Source organism: Sitodiplosis mosellana, unplaced genomic scaffold (genome assembly GCF_009176505.1).
Source record: "Sitodiplosis mosellana isolate CC-2019 unplaced genomic scaffold, AAFC_SMos_1.0 Smas_scaffold_6197, whole genome shotgun sequence".
NCBI classification, from domain to species: Eukaryota; Metazoa; Arthropoda; class Insecta; order Diptera; family Cecidomyiidae; genus Sitodiplosis; species Sitodiplosis mosellana.
In genome coordinates this window covers 3,576,759-3,591,661 of record NW_022601438.1, presented here as the reverse complement: position 1 = coordinate 3,591,661, position 14,903 = coordinate 3,576,759, and the positions used below count along the sequence as shown (strand labels likewise).

General features: G+C 40.7%; 1 protein-coding gene across 1 annotated transcript in view; it reads right to left on the bottom strand.

The window, feature by feature from the left end:
• Positions 1-513: 513 nt before the first annotated feature.
• The window catches only part of LOC129577088 (histone-lysine N-methyltransferase 2C-like), a 31,053-nt gene continuing 16,663 nt past the window's right edge, over positions 514-14,903 (bottom strand). Inside the window, exons 19-34 of the mRNA XM_055463550.1 lie at positions 14,315-14,895; positions 14,076-14,187; positions 11,761-12,654; positions 11,309-11,626; positions 11,143-11,192; positions 10,831-11,032; positions 10,553-10,735; positions 10,180-10,332; positions 7,837-9,783; positions 5,873-7,685; positions 5,417-5,716; positions 5,080-5,196; positions 1,604-4,868; positions 1,391-1,520; positions 972-1,154; positions 514-855 (exon numbers count right to left, since the gene is read on the bottom strand). Of these exons, the coding sequence (XP_055319525.1) occupies positions 763-855; positions 972-1,154; positions 1,391-1,520; positions 1,604-4,868; positions 5,080-5,196; positions 5,417-5,716; positions 5,873-7,685; positions 7,837-9,783; positions 10,180-10,332; positions 10,553-10,735; positions 10,831-11,032; positions 11,143-11,192; positions 11,309-11,626; positions 11,761-12,654; positions 14,076-14,187; positions 14,315-14,895 (10,341 nt within the window). The 3' untranslated portion in view covers positions 514-762. The remainder of the gene's footprint in view (positions 856-971; positions 1,155-1,390; positions 1,521-1,603; positions 4,869-5,079; positions 5,197-5,416; positions 5,717-5,872; positions 7,686-7,836; positions 9,784-10,179; positions 10,333-10,552; positions 10,736-10,830; positions 11,033-11,142; positions 11,193-11,308; positions 11,627-11,760; positions 12,655-14,075; positions 14,188-14,314; positions 14,896-14,903) is intronic.

Here is a 14,903-nt window from a genome sequence, read left to right as displayed (position 1 = left end):
CTTGTGTGTTTTTCATTTGTTTTCATTTCTTTGTCAATATCAAATTGAATTAAAGTAAATAACATATTTACAGGTCTACGTTCTAATGTGTTTATATTGGTACTCGTTAGAAAAACCATATAATATATCTTTTTTTTATGTTCATTTGTTGGTTTTTGTTTGTGTAAATCGTAAATTTAACAATGGGTCAAAGCGCTCTTATACTTTTTTGTTGTTGTTGTTTATATTTGTTTTGTTTCAGTGTACGAGAAAGAAAAATATAGCATATATTTGGGAAATTTTGGATATTAGTTGTTTTTTCTTCTTGTTCTTTTGTCTAATCTCATCGCACACATTTCATCCATTTTTTTTTTTTTGGTTTTATCTGATGATAATTTGGAAATCGTTTTTTTCTTGCATTTTGATGATTGAAAAGAAATTGTTTTGTTTTGTTTTTAAATAAAAACTAGAATCCAATGCATGGAATGGATAAAAGGTGTGTTTCAATGTGAACATGGATGAAATCTATGGATGTTGAATTGTTGTAGAATTATTGCTGATTCAGTTCAATAGTTAACATGCTGATGTGATGCGAGAATTCAATTTCAATACAAATACAGTGTTTTATATGTTTTCCGCTCCTATATCCGTGCATCGTCTACTCGAATGTGTTCCTCTATATCTCTCTCTAATTTTAATTTATTATCACAAAATGTCTAAATGGGTTCATGTCGTCTTCTACTCTGATACATAGATGCATTCCATTCGTTTTCACGCTCCAATTTAGTTCATCCATTTGCGGCAATTTGGTGCGCCGCACATGCACGAAATCTTATGTGAATCGTCTTCAATATCAAACTTGTAGTCATATGACAGCTGAAATGAATGGAATTTATTTTTAGTTTCATTTGATTTATTCAGTTTTATTGAATTGGATATTCAGAATTTATGGAAAAAGAACCATAGTATGCTAAAACCGAAGCGCCTCTTACCTCTTCACCACGATTAATGCGACGCTTTGCAAATATGATGATACGGAATTCCCGATCAACTTCAACGATTTCGGTGACACAATTCGGATTACACGAATGATTTATGTAACGCGCCAATCCACCGGATAACGTTGCATCCACTACACGATCTTCGTCCAAACGGAACATGTAAATGCCGCGATTCTATGGGTTTTTACGGAAAATTGAATTATTTCATCAAATTAATTTTCAAATTGTTCAAAAATATGGAATGAAATGGAATTTGGAACAGTTTTAAAATGAAAAATCAACATAAAAAGTCCAATCAAAAAGATTGCTTTGGAAATGCTTCAAATTCGAGACGAAATTTTCGTCTAAAAATGGAACGTTTTGAAAGATTGAAGAAAAATTAGCCAAAAAGACCGAAATTCATTACAAACCTTTGCCTCATATTGTTTTTCGCGCAGCTCTGACAATTCCGATCGAATCACCTCGCCGATATATTCGATGACCATTGTGTGTTTCTCCAAGTCTCGAGCCGCATACAAGCCCAGCCCTTGAATTTTTGATCTGTAAATGGAATTGCATTTTTTTGTGTAAAACTGTGTTCAACTCAACAAATGAGCTACTTAAAGAAGGAAATGTTCACTTACCGAGCTAGGAACACGTTGTTTCTCCATTCTTGCTTCATTTTCTTGTATTGCGAGCTCTTCGAATGGACAAATTGCTTGCTGTATGGGCACGCCACTTCACCAACAACAGATGTAGAGGCAACAAATGCTGGCCGTTGACTTGCACTGCCCGATCGTTGTGTGTGTGGTTTTTTCCAGCTGAGATTTTGCTGTGGTTTCGGTTCAGTACGTGCCGCTCCCGATGGATTGATGGCCAATGGTAGCTCAAGCAGCGGGTTTCGTCCATATTTGAATCGATAATCGGTGAGTGTTTCGATGCCGGGCAAACTTTCCAATATGCGAACCACGGCCGGTTCGGTCAAACCGAACAAATCTTCGCCAATGATGTACTTGGGAAAGATTTGCACTAAATCGTTTTCTTTGCGTAGCGGTGCCAATTTTTCGAGGATACGTTGCCAAACTGCTTTTGGCGTTGAGTCACGGTATTCAACGTCTTCTTCGAATGATTCTTGGATGAGAACACGGAATTCCGGTCGACCGCAGACATCGGCAATCGAGCAAATGTATCGGCATCGTTTGTTTGGTCGTCGGAATGACCAGTAGAATCGTAGAATTTTGTAGCCAATCGGATAGATGAAGTTTGGTGTGTGGAAATTGACTAATTGATGCGGCAACAGTTGGCCTACATTGAGGAATATCAAGCTGCCAACACGCAACAAATTGCTCAATTCCGAATGATGCATCACCGAGGCGACTTGTCTTGGTTCATCTCGTTCCACATAGACACGACGCTGTACGCTCAATGTCGTCAGTTCGTTGTCTTTTTCCGTTTTTGGTGCGTGGCTGGTGCAATGCGCCGTTTTGCTCTTATAGAAAACGCAATTGTCTTTGATCGCGCAGCTCAAATGGTAAATGTTGGTGCAACGGTTCTTGAAGCATTTGATCGTCGCTCCATATTGATTGCACAGGGTGCATTGTTGTGTAAAACTCTGTTGCAACGCATTCTCCAAATTCATCAACGCACCATTGACCGTTTCATAGACACCGTCCGACCAAAGGGCACAGTTCAAGTGAACCCATTTGTCGACGTCAAAGTTCAACAGACGCGACGGTCCATCAGCAACTCCATCACCGATTTGATGGCAGAATATGCATTTGCGCGTGTCTTCGGGCAATTTATCGGGCGATGGTGTCACGGTGATGTTCATCCGGAACAGCATTTCGGTCGTTTCTTTTTCCGTCATTTTCTTGTATTTGTTCTGCGCTTTGAAGCATCCCGGTGAGAATTTCATGTATTGCATTACCTTTTGCTTCTTTGCCGGCTGTGATTTTTCATCGGCGACCGCATCGTCAGGCAATTTTCTTGCATTCGGTTTCAATCCATCGATCAATTTTGTGTCGTTCTTCACATTCGAATCGGTGGCCGATAAGACGCTATCCTTTGTATCGTCCTTGGTGTCAGTGCTGATGCTTGAATTGTCTTTGCTATTTTCATCGTCGGCATTCACGTCATTCAGTTCGGTGATCGATGAAGTTAGCAAAATGTTCGGGCATTTGCTGTATTTCACCGTATCGTCGTACATGCTTTGTTCCGTGTTCGATGTTTCCGGCAGCTTGTCGTCCAGAATATTCGTTGGCACACATTTGAATTGGCGATAGCATGATTTGCTGCAGAAGTATAAATCATCACTCTCGTTCACGAATTCGTGTTTGTTTTGCGCCAGCAATGGGAACTCGTAGGCTTTGGCACGAACGACTGTATTCAAAATGACCACATCACAGTGACGACAGAATTTGGCATTTCCATTCAAAATGGTTTGAATATCGATCGGAGCGCCTTCTTTGCCATCTTTGCCGCGTGTGCGATACAAGCCAAGCTTTTGGCTTGGTGGCGTTGTCGTTCGCTCCACAATTTCGTACGTGGTTGGCGGATGAATGTGTAGAATATTTGCCAAATCTTGCAGCACAGTCAAGATATCATCAGCGGCCGATGATGTCAATGTTAACGTAATTGTTACGTTATTCTTGTCTTTCAACGCTGGCATCGGTGGTCCGAATTTCGATTTACTACCAAAGATTTCTTTGACACTGTTCTTGTCGATGAGAGTGTTGCAATTTTTGTCGGTTGTCAGCGACATGCCCTTCTTCAAGCGAATCGGAATCGGTGTAATGATCGGAATTTGTGGTGACATCCGTTTGTTCATCTGAGAATCAGTTGTCGATTCCTCGTCATCTTCTTGAATCAATCGCAAGCCGGGGAAATGTGATGGTGAATCTTGGATCACACACTCTGGACTCGATGAACTGATGATTGTGTCTGGTGTTTCAATGTCACGCTCCTTCAAGAAATCGTATTTACTACGATTTTCATCATCACTGGAGAATTTGATTGGTGAAAATTCTTGATCATAGAAACCGTAATGTGTCGATGAATTGTGTTGCTCGGACAACGGTGACTTGCAACCAAATGGCTTGGTGTTGTAGTGATCGGAAACACTTTCCAATTCAGCTCGACCGTATTCATGCTTCAGATCGCCCGAAATGATGCTGTATTCACGATCCGAACCGAACTTGTTCAAATCACCCGAACCAAATGCCGAACAAATCGAATAGTTTCGATTGAGTGTCGGCTCGAGTATTTGCATCGGTGGCATGCATTTCAGCTGAACCATCAAATTATCGATAAACGTATCGTAATCTTCGTCCACTTTGGCCGTTGCGCTCATTTTGCGTGGCTTCTTCTTGACCGGGCCTTGGCCAATAGCCGCAGCAGCTGCAGCAGCATTTGCATTTTCTTTGCTTTGAATCTGCATTTGACGACGATTCTTCTGATATTCACGACGCTTTCGACGTTTATTCTCCAGTGCTATCTCTTGGGCAATTTTCGCAGCCATTTCTGGATCGGTGATCGTTTCATTTGTTGGCTCCTCTTTTATTGAATCTTGCTTAATACTGCTGTGATCGGATGCAGCACTCATTTGTGAATTATCATCGAGCAATTCACGCTTAACATCCGCATTCGATAGAATCGATGGTGGACGCGAGGTTGGCGTTGGACTCGATTGCGATGGAATCGAATCTTCACGTTTGATTACAATCGCTGATGCGTTCATCATTTCACCGGTTTTTATGAATGCAGCGCCAGCATTTTGAACGGTTTCTTTTGCAACGATCGGTTCAGTCTTGATCACTTCAATTGGTGTTGTTGCCGCTGAAGCCGATTCAATTGGCTTTTCAATCGATGTTTGATGCTGCAATGTCACACAATTCTTCTGCGCTATGGCTACTGAATTAAGTTAGGGGAAGGAATAAGAGAATAATGCATATTATGAATATTAGAGTTGATAATGTTTGTTAAACGTTTTGCAGTCGCTAAAAAGTCGATTATGTAAAAGCGATCTTGAGATATTGATGACGATAAATTTGAATCTTTAAAATGTTTCGTTGAGTTGTTTTAGAATAGAATTGTTCAATGTTACCAATCTCAATAAATTTACCTGTATTCGGGGTCGAGGCATTCGTTGAAGTAACAGTCGTTGTTGTTACGTCTACCACTGTAGTCACCACTTCTGGTGGAGTTGGAGTCACAACTGGCTCAGGTTGACTTGCTTTGGCTGAAAAAAAAGAGTGAATTGTCATTAATTTTCAAAGAAAAGAAAACCCCTTTTTTGGTTATGTTCAGATTTTCTGAAGTTCTGTTTCAGATTTTGTGACCGAACTTCTTTTCACTGTTTTCATTCGTTTTCTCAAGATGGAAAACGTCTTTTATACTTTTCTTCTTTCAAAGAAGATCTGAAGTCAATTCGATTTTTTACGAAAAATCACATTACTCACTTGTGATAGTGACGGTAGATGCCGGTGTTCCCGTGGTGGTAACCGTTGGTATTGTAATTTGAGGTACCGTAGTAACCTGGACACTTGTTATAATCGGTGCTGGAATGGTGGTTGGTTCATCTTTCTCTTCGCTGCTCACTGGCTTCGAAACGAAAGACGTTTCACGTGATAATATTTGATGAGCGCGCACCGAATTTTTCGACGTTTCAACCGATGCACTGCTGACGGCAACAGTTGATGCTGCCGCTTTATTTGCGCTGTTTATTTGTGCGCTGAACGATTGTGATGTGGTTGTTGTGGCTGTATAAAAAGATTGTTATTTCGTTAAAAAGTCTAATAAAATTGGAATTGATTACTTGAAGAGATTCTCAAAAAAACTCATCTTTTCCAATAGGACATTAAAAAAAAGTAAAGTAATTTAAAAAGCAGAAAATCCACAAATCAATGGATGTTTACCTGTAACAAGAGTGTTTGGTTTCGATTGGATGGCATTTGGAGTGGCTGGTACAGGCAAAATGACCGGTCTGGCCAATTGAGCTTCGAGTGAACTAACCACACCCAAGCTTGGTGCTCGCAACGAGGTCACCGATCGCGATATTGTTGGTATCGATGATGGTGTTGGTGCGGTATTGCTTGCTTGTTGCAGCAATTGCTTCAGCAAAACATTTTGCGATTCATCCGATTTATGGACCATGGTGACAGTGGTGAATTTACAATTTTCCGTTGCATTTTCGGTGGTATTTTGAACGATTGACGCCGGAGCTGCTGCTGTGCCTTCGTCTTTTTCATCTTTCAGTGATGCCTCCATGCTGCTGTGTCGTTTGCTTATGATTTGAGCGGGTGTTTCTTTGAGGAAGCCAGGAACTTCATCGGTCGATTTCGATCGACGGAATGAATTGTTGGTCAATTGTGTTTGTAGTAGTTTTGCATTTGGTTTTTGTGCCGGTTGACTGAGGGTAGCGCTCAAAATGCTGCCGCTTGTCGGATGGCTGTATAGGCCCGATTGCAGAATATTCTGAATAGCTGCCGTTGAACTAGCTGACGTGACCGATGCATTCGATACGACGGTTGCATTTTCGATTTTCGTCAAAATCGGCAATTTGATGGGTTTCTTCGAAATGGTAAACTGTTGTCCTTCGGCATAAGGAACAATACGAGATTGCTGTGGCTGAGATAATGTACTGCTCAAAATGCTCATCGTTTGTGTGGTACTCTTTGCGATCGATGTCGACACCGAAATTGGATTATTTGTCGAAACGACAATGTTATTGGCAGCCGATACAATCGATGCAGTGGTCACGACTTTGTGAAGAATTGGCATTTTATTGATAATCACCGATGAGCCGGGTGGTGCTGCCTGACCGGAAATGATGATTGGCGTCCCGCCCATTGTCGATTTCACGAGTGAAAAAGTCTGTGTCTTTGCACCAGATGAATTAACCGTGACCGGTGATCGACTTCGGCTTGTCATCGGTGAAACGGTTCGCAATTGTTTCACGACCAGAATACTTCCGGCCGATGTCGTTGTAATCGATCCGATATTGTTCTGACTGAACGCTTGCGATGTCAATATTTTGCCAGCAGTGATCGTTGTTGGAATCGTTTCGTTGACAATCTTTGGAACGGTTTGTTGAACGGTTTCAATTTTTGCATTCAGCTCATTGGTGCGATTAACAGCCAACACATTTTCAAAACTCGTTGGCACAACATTTGTGGTGTTGTCCGTTTTGATGCCGGACGGCATTGCTGTGGCCGCCGCTGCCAATGCGTTTGCAACTGACACTTGTGCGTCGATTGTTTTTATTTCGACAGTGGTTGTGACCGGTTTGTTTTGATTGCTTGTTATGCCTGAGGCCGTGTTTGAGTTTGTTGCTGTTTGATTAATCGATGACATAATTGAACGCAATTGTTGCGATGCATTTGCCATGTTCGAAGTTATCTCGTTGGGTTGTGAAAGCGGTGATAACTGTGGCAAATTCGATGTCAAACGTGCAGTTTGCTGAAGACTGGCTGTATTTGGTGATTCACACGATTTGATGATAACATGCACTGGAATTTGTACGGTTGGTTTTGTTGGTTTTTCGGTTGCATCTTGTGATTTATCGCCGCCACTTTGCGATGTATTCGATTGACTGTCTGATTTGATGATTGGCGACGATGATGACGATTTGCGTTTCCAGTCATCGTTCAGCATTTCGTCCACTTCGATGATACGGTCTTGATTTGATATGGATGAAATAGGTGACGAAATTGACTTCTGCGAATTCTCCTGCAACAATTTCAACATAGAATATCTCTCGGTCAATTTCATTCATAAAAAACTGTTATTTTATTTTTGTTTGGTAAATGAATTTATTTTTCGAAAGGAACGAAAAAGCAGTAGTAAATAAAAAAACGTGATAGCGCGATTGTGAACTTACCCCAATTTCATTAGCATCACGATTGTTTGAGTCTTCGGTTGTGTAGATCGTTTCTTCGGTGAGCATTAGATCGCTTTCATCTTGTTCGATTGAGCTGTCGGGCGATATGGATTCGTCTTCGAAGAGTTTCGTTGGCAATGACACATCCTGTGACACTTTCAACGAGGCCAGTGACGTGCCAATTTTCGAATAGGTCAGGGTAGGCGTTACACTTTTCGTTATCTGTGGTCCAGCAACCGATGTTACTTTTCTTTGATTAGCTGTCGTAACGGTTTGTTGTGACGGTTGTGCGCGCACAAGTTGTGCTTGCACGATACGACCACCCGAAGTGTGTTGAATGTTCAGTGGTGACAACGTGACAAAGTTCGAATTGAGTTTTTTCAACGAAATATTGGAAAGTGATGTACTGATAATGGCCGATTGACCAATAATCTTTTTATTGCCCGTCTCAGCATTGCCTTTTGCCCCTGAGACGCGTGCCAATGGAAGATTTTTCAGTATCGGCACTGAAATCGTTTGATCGCCCAACAGGTATTTGGCTTGTGTTGCATCTTTCACCAAATTATGCGTGGATGCCGATGATGAAACGGTCGAATAGACTGCATTTTTGTTGGTAACAATGGCAGTGGCTGTGACGGTTTTACGACCATACGGAACGATTTGTGGCTTATTGGAAGAAGCTGAAGATTGTGGTACAACAACTGTAATGACTCTACCCTTGCTCAAGGTAGTCGTTTCCTTGGCAATTGTTACCGGTTTCGAGGTTTTGATCAACGGCAACTCTTGTTCGGGTTCGATTTCCATCAATTCAATCGATGAATTACTTTCTTTTCCGTCTTTGGAATTGCCCGAATCGATCATCGCTTCAAAATCTTCGGCTGTATTATGCAAACGATCTTCAGGTGTCTTAATGCCTGAATCCATGATGATAATTTCTGAATTCATTGACATGATCTCTTCTTCGGTTGTGGCGAAATGCTCTTCCGAATTGGTATCTAAATTCACGATTTCATCCAGATAAACCGGTGATTCGGAATGATGTTTACCATCGTCATCACTGTCATCGACCGTCATGGATTTCGAATCATCTTCAGTCGGACTTTCGATTGTGTGACGTTCACCATCATCAACATAGTCAGCTACACATGGGAACAGTGGATATTCTTCGCTAATTTCCTCCGATTCCAATGGGCTTGATACAATGTTGAAATCATTTCCCGCCGATGTGTCATAAATCACCGACACATCATCGCCATCGATAGCGTTCTGTGCGACTGAGCTAAGCGATACTTCCGGTCCGATAACCGATTTATCATTATCATCGTCATAGTCCATGATGCGTTGCTTTTCATCCGGGCTGCTGTCGATCACCACAATATCCTCCATGATCATTGTGGATCCGGTCAATGGGGATCGCATCGATGATTTGGTGCTTGTGTAGCAACTGTCCGATGCCGTTCGCTTCAGATTGCGATTGATCATATGCGGTTGCACGGTGAATGTGGTTGGTGTTGACATTGTCGATGCATTTGACGCTTCATCATAATCGTCCTGTGTTGGTATTATGTTGGCCACTTTGCCACGGTGAATGATTCGTGTACCGGTAGCGGCTTTTAATGTGCCCGTCGTTTTCATTGTGCCTTTCTTCTTCAAAATTGTGACATTATTCAATTCCGATCGGGTGACAATCACAACTGGATTGCTGGTTTGTGGAGCCTGCGATTGGCCGCTAGTCGATGTACTAGCCATTGGCAATCGCTTGGCACCACGGCTTAAACCATGAATTGGCGCACCACCACGCAAACCGGGCTTCTGATATACATAACCGGGCGGTGGTTGTTGTGGCTGCTGTTGTGGTTGCTGTTGAACCTGTTGCGGCGAATTCATTGGCCCACCACTCGGCGGCCGTTGCATATGTGGTGAACTAATCATCATTGGACTAACCACCTGTTGGTGCACCAAGTAGGAAAAAAAATGAGATTAAAATGCATTCAAGTGATGTCGTATGAAATCCCGTTTGAAAAAAATGACTGACTGACTTTAACTTCAGTTGACTTTAGTTGATTGAATTTATGTTTTTGTTCTTAGAAAATCACTCTGTCCCAAATGAAGCAACTTAGATTGACTTGTAACTTCAAATGATTTCAGTTAACTATGATAGACTTACACTACACGTTGTACTGAAATGTCAATCAAAGTAAGTCATTTTTGTCCGAAATTAGTTAACTGACGGCTCAGTTACTAATCTTTCAGACGGGATAGAACGAAAAGATTATTTGCAAGATTTAAATAGCACATCCGCATTTAATCGAAATCTAATCCATATGTACGATATCAACTTACTTGCTGTTGAATGTAATGCTGCTGTTGCGATTGAACCTGTTGCATTTGCATTTGGTTCTGTTGCATCTGATTTTGTTGCATTTGATTTTGCTGCATTTGGTTCTGTTGCATTTGGCTCTGTTGCATTTGCAGCATTTGCTGTTGCCGTTGCATCTATAAATAGCATATTGAGCAACATGAAATTTAAGCATTTTAAACATGTTCCATTTTCTGTTTCACATTTCAACAAAAATAATTTATTTTTACTCAAGTAAAACGTCTTCGATATTCAAATAAATTAGACAAAATATTCCAACTCTACTCATTCGGAATCCGCTCATGATGAGTTTTCGATTTATTTTGTGTTTTTTCTTACATTATTGATGAGTCTTACCTGCATCACCGTTTGTTGTCTCCGTTGCAATTGTTGCTGTTGCTGTTGTTGTTGCTGCTGTTGTGGCATTTGTTGCATGGGATTCGCATTCGGCGACATTATTGGTTGTGGGCTACCCAATGGCGAAATGTAACCCGTCATACTTGCTTGACGATTCACCACAATCTGTTGCTGCTGCACTTGCTGCTTGCGTTAAATTCAAAAAGACAATTTATCATATTAAATCATCATAGTGTTAGAATTGAGCAAATTAATATTGGAAATGTGATGCCGGTTACCTGTTGTTGCTGAGGTCGAACGAAACGATGCTGATTGACAATCATTTGGGTTTGCACAATATTTTGTTGTGCATATGTGTGGCTCGGGCTCGTTAAAATTCGACCTTGCATTGGTGGACCAGCGATACGATGATGTTGAGGTGATGTCATTCGTGGAGCTGGCGACGTTAATCGACCAGGCAACGAGGGTGATGGTGAAGCGCTGAACAATATAAGAAATATTTTCATTAGTTTGCATATTCGTGAATGAGTTTTTAATTGAAGAAACGAAATATAAATGAGTGAAAAGTTTTCCGAATTAATTTATCGTACCTCATTGGACCACCTGGACTGAACGGACTCATCTGAGGAGCATTCGATTGCTGTTGCAAGAAAAGGAAACGCATTATTCTCATTTTCAATTGTCAATAAAAATGAATGCTGTTCAAACAATTGCTGCAGAACGTCTTTTTTTGTTCTTTAATCAATCGTATTTTACCTCATCAGGCTGCGAATGTGGTGTTCCGATGCGTGGCGATGGTTGGCTGTTGTACGGTGACATATTCGGATTGCCAGGGCTTTGCATGATCGCATTGCTTGGAATCGGACTTTGTGCCATTAGTGGGCTAGGCGCTTGCATCGGTGATTGCACCGACATTTGCATCATGCTGGATTGTTGTCCCGGATTTCCAAGCGGCGATTGAGCAGACATTTGCATCATATTTGTTTGTTGTCCAGAGTTTCCAAGTGGTGATTGGGCCGACATAACGCCCGGTTGATTGATCGGCGAGAGTATCTGTTGCGGTTGCTGTTGAGCCTAAAATTTCAATTGAATATTTTCATTTATACATTTTTCGTTTTAGTAAATACTTTTGATGCAAGCAAAAACCAGTGTTCAAATTAAACTAAAAATAAACAAAATTGCATCCGAACAAAAACCAAGTTACTTACAGCCATTTGTTGTCGAGCGAGATTGTTCTTCATGCCAGCTGCCTGTTGTTTATTCTTATAGTCGTTAATAACGAGCGTGTGTTGCCGTGATTGTTTTCGTGCATTCTCGAGTTGTTTTTGAACAAACGTTTGATCAGCAGTAATCTTGTTAAGTTCGATAGTATCACTTTCGGTAAGGTCGTTTCCGCCCTTTTTCAACGCACGTTGTTTGCTGTTCAGTGCTTTGCGTGATTTTCGTAATTTCGTCACCTCGGTCTCATAGTATTTCCGTTGGTTGGCCAATTTATTGTCCTGTGCACTCAGCCATTGTTCATAGTTGATTTGCATTTGGCGATCTTGTTCGGTGACAATGCTGTCTGGCGGCAACGATGGCGGTTTCTGTAAGTTGGCCACAAACATTGGTACACTGCACGCTTCGGTCTTCACAACCGTTGGCTCCATCATCGTGTTCATGGTTGGCACTTGATTTTGCATGTTCTGCTGTGGAGATTGATGCGGCTGTTGCTGTTGGCTGACCGTACGCTGAATGAACTGTGGCCGCGGTTGATTCTGAGCAACGAACGCTTGTCGTTGCTGCGATTGATTTTGCATCATCGGCTGTTGTTGTTGGATGGGCAAAAGCCCTTGTGCCGGAATACCTTGTGTTTGCATCCCTTGATTGGGCATCCCTTGTGCTGGTATTCCCTGAGGTGGCATTCCCTGGGCTTGTATCCCTTGCGCTGGCATACCTTGATTGCCGAGCACATCAGCACGCAACCGTTCAAAATCATGTTCGCTCAACAAACTCGAACTATTTGGATTGCTCATGTCACTGTTCATTGATGCTTGACGCTCACGCTCTTGCTTCTCGCGTTTCTCTTGCTCCAGTAAATCTTCGAGCAACAAAGGCTGTTCCTATTGGCAATGGAGAAATTATACACATTTTATCCCAAAATAAAAATGAATTGATTATTGCTTAAAACCGTTGCATCTAATAAAAACAAATAATGTTTATTTTTGTTTACTAAATATTACGATGAGAACGGCATGTATGTGTCTTGGTGTATTTTGAGATATTGAAAAACAAACAAAGCGATCAATCAGGCCAGAGTACGAAACGAAAGAAAAAGTAAACGGACTAAACAGTAAATTAAGCGAAATCCGAAAAAACGAGAGACGTGTCAACACAAGAATTTTGACATCTGATTTCATTTCAAATTGGTCGGCATACCGAAGCAAATGCTCTTTTTTCCTGTTTTTGGTTCATTCAAATCCAATCCGAATTATTGCCTATGTAATATGTGATCAATAGACGGGACGATAGTTGTATAGATATACTATGTACATTTGCGGTGAATTTCTATGTTTTTGGCTATATAATTTGGCTCTTGCAACACAAAATTAAAGCGATTTAGAGATGACTAGTGTGTGTGAGTATTTTTTTTTCTTCTGGGCATGAGCGAGGCCGAAAGAGCGACAGCGAGAAATAGATGTATAGATAGATATATATATAGAAAGACAGAGAAATGTGAGTTGTTTTTTTATTTTCATTTTAGAAAACAATAAAAGGAAACTTGCGAATGTAATAATTGATTGTTCTAATTTTGGCATATTTTTTTGGTTCGATTTTTTGTTGTTGTTGAAATGTTGCTAAGTCACATTTATTACACTCTCACCTGCAGCAACAGCGGACGACGCTGTGTCATTGCTGGTGGATAATCAGATGTTATTCCGGACGCGCATGTTTGATACGTATTATACTGTACATGTATATATTCATATGTACTTAAATATTGATGTTATAGGAAAGAGTAGTACAACAAAGAGTAGAAACAAATAGATATATGTACAACTAAAGAAAATTAAAAAAAAAAACAATTGATATAAACTTCTAATTTGATTTTCTTTTTTTTCGTTAAACCCTATTCTCTATCGAATTAATTTTTGCTTTTTTATTTTCATTGTCAATAACAAGACATTCACTGAGTTGATTGCTTAGTAACTTAAACGAAAATTTGTAATCAAAAGAAGAAGAAACAGAAAACAATTGAACATAAGATTGATTACAAGAAAGCGTCGCATTGTTCCCTTCATCGAGTGCAATAACAATTAAATCAAATGGGGCACAAAATCACGCTTGATTGAAACTTTTGTGCACAGAGTGAGAAGGCAAAATGCAAACACTTCAAATATTTTTTAAACATCGATTGGGTTAGTTTTTTTTTTGGTTTGTTTGTTGCTATTGAATTTGGAAAACGTTCATACACTGGTTCATCAAAGTAGACAACAAAATGGTTGGAAGAGAAACAAAGAAAATACGATGAAAACGAACTCACCTGAACATTATTCATGGCACCTGGATACGGTGGTGGTGGTTGAACTGGATAAGGTGGCGGATTCGAACGGATTGACACACGCTGTTGAGCGCTCATATTTGGTTGCATTTGCCTGAGAAACACGCATTTTTTCATTAATAAAAAAAGCAATCAATTTCATTTCGTGTTTTTGGGTTCAAAATTTCACAGAAAGAAAAACGTTCAAAACCTAAAAAAGAGACGAAAAACGAATCACTCACCTTTGCTGCATCATCATTTGTTGCTGTTGTGTTTGCGGTGGTCTATTTTGTGTAATTTGATTGGGAAGTGATGTTTGCACCACATTTGAAACGACTGAATTGGTAGCATTCGCTTGTTGTTCATTATTTTGATTGAGATTTGTTTTCAACTGGCCCATTGCCGCTTTATTTTCATTGGCCTTGTTCAATTTCTCCAATGCGGCTCTCTTGGTCTTTTCCTTTTCTTCGGTTTCATCAAAATCGAGACTGTCCAATAGATTCGATTGATCGGCTTCGTCGAGTGCATCCAATTCGGGATCAGCATATTCCAAAATGTTGAAGTCAACGCCCATTTCAGCGGTAAAGGACTTCAAGAATTCATCATCGTCATCTTCGCCCAAATCACCCAAAATATCGCCAACTTCTTCGAGTTTCTCCAATTCGGCATGGTTACCAAAGTTATCTAGTTGCTCGGCCGTCGATTGATTTGGTGCACATTGTTGTTGTTGTTGTAACGGTTGTTGTTGCTGCTGCTGATGCTGCTGTTGCTGCTGCTGCTGCTGTTGTTGTTGTTGTTGTTGTTGTTGTTGTTGTTGTTGTTGTTGTTGTT